The sequence below is a fragment of the Gymnoscopelus microlampas genome (genome assembly GCF_963454915.1).
Source record: "Gymnoscopelus microlampas genome assembly, chromosome: 19".
Classification (NCBI taxonomy): domain Eukaryota; kingdom Metazoa; phylum Chordata; class Actinopteri; order Myctophiformes; family Myctophidae; genus Gymnoscopelus; species Gymnoscopelus microlampas.
In genome coordinates, this window is record NC_139956.1 from 39,176,473 (window position 1) to 39,182,472 (window position 6,000).

At 43.9% G+C, this 6,000-nt stretch overlaps 1 protein-coding gene across 1 annotated transcript in view; it reads right to left on the minus strand.

Annotated features, from left to right (window-relative positions):
* Nucleotides 1-1,883, minus strand: part of LOC311034516 (galactose-specific lectin nattectin-like) — a gene marked incomplete at its 5' end in the record, with an annotated part of 100,601 nt that extends 98,718 nt beyond the window's left edge. Inside the window, 4 exons of the mRNA XM_084042395.1 lie at nt 170-264; nt 893-995; nt 1,082-1,146; nt 1,850-1,883. Of these exons, the coding sequence (XP_083898521.1) occupies nt 170-264; nt 893-995; nt 1,082-1,146; nt 1,850-1,883 (297 nt within the window). The remainder of the gene's footprint in view (nt 1-169; nt 265-892; nt 996-1,081; nt 1,147-1,849) is intronic.
* Between the last annotated feature and the right edge of the window lie 4,117 nt (nt 1,884-6,000).

The window sequence follows — 6,000 nt, forward strand, 5'->3', positions numbered from 1 at the left end:
AAGCACTATGTGCATGCTGCCACCTATAGGATCGGGGGTATATATGCAAGTGTATTCGAGCGCGTTAGAGACTTGGCCAGTGTGAATGCGGGCCAGCCAAGCGCACTCGGAAACGGAGCGGTCTGGAGTGCGCACCCGAAATCATAGTCTGAAACGGCCCTTATTCTACCTCTGCATCAGCCCAAGCCACCATAGCCACTTCAATTGTGTAACAGTGTCCATTCCATTCATTTGGACATTCTGCACACCTCTTGGCATACTCTCCTGAAAATACAAAACACTACGAGTCAACCGTTTGAAAGCAACTACAACAACAACAACAACAACACCTAAACTAACAAAATCAGGAAATCCTACAACATAACATAAGCTGCAAGGTAGTAATGAGCCAGTTTCAATCAATTTATCGATTTAGCTTTTTTTCATGTTTGTTTTTGTTGTTGTACCATTCCAAGATACTAGTCCATACATGTATTTTCACCCGCCATCCATCTGAGCTATAGGACTGTAACTACAGATCCCATAGATCTGCATGGCTTTTCCATTCATCCAAGTTATGGTATTACGACTACAGACCCTGTGGTGAAAACGCTAATAAACAGCGTATATATGGGAAAAGTCAATGCCCATGTGCAAGCTCAGATTGATTGGTCATCCTATTAAGGAGACAAAAAGGGATGAAAATGGACAGACCGAAGGATAGACAGACGGATGGATGGATGGGCAGATTTGTTCATTTTATAGTAGAATTTAATAATTTGGGAAAAGAGAATTTTATTTAAAACACATTGCTTTAGCTATGGCACACGTACACACACACACACACACACACACACACACACACACACACACACACACACACACACACACACACACACACACACACACACACCTGTATTGGTAGCATCAGCAGTAGTCCAGACCATCACAGCGCAGAGAAGTAGAGGCACACTCAGCATCCTCATGATAATGATGGAGATGAAGATGATTTCCTTCTAGAAAGAAACAGACATGTTAGAGATACCTCTGAAAGTCAGAGAAGTAACAACAAGGACAGAGGAGACAAGGAGTCATGTCAAACCTTCAGTAGAATGATGTGTTGTGGTTCGTCCTGTGTTGAAGTGTTGAATTTCAGAAACAGCAGCTCTTATATACACTCAATGTTGTCAGTTACTTGGAAGTCGGACATCCGACTCCGAGTCAGACATCCGACTTCCAAGTAACTGACAACATTGATGCGTCATCATACATCAAATAAAAGCCTTTATTTACCTTGATGTACTCCGACTTCCAAGTAATTGACAACATTGATACGTCATCATACATCAAATAAAAGCCTGTATTAACCTTGATGTAGGCTACTCCGACTTCCAAGTAGTTTAGGGTGACCATATTCTGAATTCCCAAAAAGAGGACACCTAACGCATGCACGCGAAAATGTTTCGGGTTTGGTTGAGTTTTGGGTTTTTTTGTCACCTAAATTCGGTTAATTCGGTTCCAGAATCCCTTTTACCTGAGGGGGGGGGGGGGGGGGGGGGGGGTAAGGGGTGCGGTACCTGGGGGGAGCGGCCGCACCCCCCGCACCCCTACTTTCCGCAGTACTGTGCATGCGCGATTTGTAACTTTTTTGGGGGGGGGGGGTTTGTACCTTAATTCGGTTCATTCTGGGCCTCTTTGAGGTACTGAAAAATACCATAATATAGTCAAAGAAGTTGCTTTATAAATAATATATTTATTTATTTAAAGTATGTCTCCTCTGTTTGTTTCAGATAACAAAATAATCACAGCTTAATAATTCAGCTTTTTAACAAAATAAAATAACATCTCTCTCTCAAGGCTCAAGTCTCACCTTGCACAGCTTTCTTATGCTTTGTAGTGGCCATATGGGCTTGCAGGTCTGAAGAACCTTTATTTGCCACCGAGACATAGTCCAGCTTTGCAGACAGTACACTCTGCTTCCCATTTGTCACGACCCAGACGAAAATACGGGTACTTTTTCCGCATTTCATCTGTGAAATTACTTTTGCGTTCGGCATTTTGATTTATTCACGGGGGCAGTGCGTTCGGCATTTTGATTTATTCACGGGGGCAGTGCATGCGTCTTTAGGTCGGGGATCACTGAATGACTACAAAAAAAAAGGCATGGGTTTCCGAGGCTACTGAATGACAGGCAGCGCGATGTGTATGTGTGGGACTCGTTGCTGTCACGTGTGCCTGTCAGCAGCAGTGTTGCCAAGTATCGTGAGAGAAATAAGGAAAAAACAAGCCAGAAAAACAAGCACATTTTTGACCAGAAGTTGCGGTAAATAAGCGGACATATTCTTTATCTCTGCATGTGTGGCTGGCAATGGGTTGTGCAACCACTTGGTAGCCTTGCTGTACCAGACAGCCCATTATTCAGAGTGTGGCATGTCCTCCTGTCCTTTCATGCACAGAGACTGAACTATACCGCCGACCCCATCTAAACATATCTTGTTTAAAATAATGGTTAAGGTGTTTAAAATAATTGTGATGTTATATTAACTACTTTTGCTGGGGGGGGGGCCCCTATCTGTCATTTATTGCAGGCGGGTAGTCTTCAAAAGCCAGAAGTGCCTTGAAAAGTCTACTGATTTCCGACAGCTCTGCATCCGGGTCGGCACCTGATCCAGAAGTGGACTCTCTGTCCCAGATGCGAACAGCCTTTTTGCATGTAGTTTAAGCGCAAGCGGGTGGGGAGAGAGCCTGGCGACGCGAGCTATGTTAGTGCACTGACTGGCAGTTGGGGCAAACGCAGTCCCCACAACATCATTTACGATTCTGTGCCTAAGTTATGGTAGTTATAATGTGCTGTTCCACTTAGCATAATAATGCATTATGACCAGCAGTTATAATTAGTTATATAACGTGGTTATAAGTCTTTATACATGGCCATAAACATTTATGACAAGTATTATAATGCCTTAGTGTGCATTATAAATGAGCTTATAAAGCATTATAAAGGCAACCTTCATAGAAAGTGTTGCCCAAAATATTTTGAGATGGGGGTCCGCGGCCAAATACATAGCATTTTGGGGGTCCTTGATATGAAAAAGTTTGAGAACCACTGCTCTAACCAAAGCAGTCAGTCAGAACAAACTGCATGGAGATCACCAGAATTCACTCAGACGGTCTAGTAGTATCTCCTCTATTGTCTTTTTTCTACAACAGTATGTTCTCTGCTGGGTGTTTTTCAGGTCACGGCCACCCAACCTCAGGAGGAGGTCAGGCCCAAAGTGTCAAAACCACAAAACGAGTAACAACGACCACGTGCCTTTCATCCGTTGAGCGTAGCCAAAAAACATATGCTGCCAATTCTTTCAAGCGAGCTGTCTGTTAAAGCAAAGTCAATTTACAGAGCTGTGTGTCGTTTCCCGTACAAATCTGTAGGGTTAAGCGAGATGCAGCGAGCAAACTATATGAGGCGTCTGGTAAACAAACGAGGCCTGACCACAATTCCTCAAACATCCTGCAAGGACAAGTTTACATTGGCAGTGAGGAGAAACGCCACCTTTGAGAGAGAGAGAGAGAGAGAGAGAGAGAGAGAGAGAGAGAGAGAGAGAGAGAGAGAGAGAGAGAGAGAGAGAGAGAGAGAGAGAGAGAGTGTGTGTGTGTGTGTGTGTGTGTGTGTGTGTGTGTGTGTGTGTGTGTGTGTGTGTGTGTGTGTGTGTGTGTGTGTGTGTGTGTGTGTGTGTGAGACATTTGCAATAGATATGTCAGAATTGGCCAAAAAATGACCTTTGAATATTCCTTTTAAAACACCACGTGGGCTCGATCCATTCGAACCTATCGAATTGTGAATGTATATTATTTTTTAATATAAAATAGTGAATGCTTTAAAACTGAATTCAAACACAGCAGAAGTCGCTTTCTTTCTCTTTATGCAACGGACGCGGTTGGTGCTGAGAAACGTACTCTCTTGCTAGATCAAATGAATGATTATTTACACACTTTATTGTCTCTGCATGGCGAGTGTTTTGCACCCTGTCCGTCCATCCGCGTGTGTGTGTGTGTGTGTGTGTGTGTGTGTGTGTGTGTGTGTGTCTGTGTGTCCGTCTGTCTGTGAATAGCTAATCTCCCGCACCGTTGGCTTGATCGCAGCGAAACTGTGCACACACACTCCCTGGATGCCAATTCAGAACCTCTGCCCCAAATTATTCACATGGGCCTGTTATAGCGCCACCAGGAGGCCGCTTTTTGCAAAACACTTTTTTGACAGTTCTACTACTCCTACAGATGTTGTCCAAAGGTCACGCAAATCGGCACAGTATAGTCATTAAACAAAACGGGTCTTTCAGAGTTTTCATATTCCATCCTGATTGGCTAAAAATGGCTTCCAAAAGTTTAAAGGATTTGTCTGTTTTGAACAAAATGCCTCAAATCATGAACACAGCGTGCAATTTCCGTGAAATTTTGCGTGCACATTCCCACTAGGCCGAGGAAGAAAGCATTTTTCACATTCTTTTATAGCGCCACCAGGAGGCCGACATTATGTAAAACACATTTCTGGATATTACTTTTAAACAAATTTCATGCAAATGGGTGCACATGATCTCAATAGTCATGTGATCAAGACGGATCTCTTTGATTTTTCATATTCCATCCTGATTAGCTCAGATTGACATCTAAAGTTTGCAGGAGTGGCCGTTTCGAACAAAATGCCGCAAATGACGAATGCAGCGTCCGATTGCGGTGAAATTTCGCACGCATATTCGCACTATGTTGAGGAGCAAATGCCACCCTTTCAACATTGCCCTATTATAGCGCCACCAGGAGGCCGATTTTTGCAAAACCATTTTTCTAATATTGCTCCTACACATGTTGTCCATACATCACACAAATCGGTACAAAATGCCGCAGTGTCCGATTGCGGTGACAGGCTTAAAAAGAAATGGCACCCCTTTCACATTGGCCTATCATAGTGCCACCAGGAGGCCACAATAACCTACCTGACCTGGCGGAGACCTGTGCTCCGTGGAGCACTTTTTCTAGTTACTGTATGTTATGTGGCCTGGCCTATTGCCTAAATTCATTAGCCTCTGCTCTAAACAATAAAGCCCCCCTAAGCTCGAGTTTAGCAGGAGAGGGAGGGGATGACATGCTCTGTCGGTGTCTAGCATGGCTCTGGTCCATAGCGTTAGGCAGCAGCATTTGCTTCCTAGAAGTTCCTACAGAACACATTTACAGGACATTACATTAAAAACAGAAATATTACCAGTTAATTTTGTGCTCATTCTCTGTGGTTAAATACGGCTTGCTTGTGTCAAAGCGGCCATTGCACTCCAGCGACGGGTGCGTGTTACTTTGATGTTAAATAACGAGGCAATATTCGTGGTGAAAATATATCCTGTAGTATCACTACTCTAAACGAATTTAAGATGTATAAGAAACCCTCTCTGACTGTTCTTGGTATGGACATTAAGTTTGTTTGTGACTATGAGCCTCCTCTGTCTCTATCTCTCTTCACCCGCAGGCAGCTCTCAGAGCGTGTGTGTGAGAAGGGAGGGGGAGGAGCGGCCGGTCACAGCTGACTCTCTTAAACAGACAGGCAGACTGGCTTCTTTGCACGTAGTACAAAAGCCTTGATGGCCAATGTGAGGTATAAAAGGGGTCCTTTGGTCTTCAACACTAAGGTGCATTGGTAGAACGAAGGCACTCTCAAACTTGAAGTACGTATAACAGAAAAGGGTTTATTGCAGTAAGTTAGCAAGCTCCAGCAATACAGCAAAACGGTGTCGACGCGATAATCTCTCAACCTCTCCCTATATCCAATCCATATATATCTTTCGTGTTTCCCCACCTCCTCTCATTAGTAGTTATTTTCCATTATCTCATTCTCACTGTCTCTAATTATGATCGGGTTATTATTGCCAACGTTCGTTCTCCTCTGTTGTCCCAGCGGGCCACAGAGGAGAACACAACATGTTATTGCCAGGCTCTTCCCGTATTGTCCCCGAGAATCATCCTGGCTTCACCTTATTG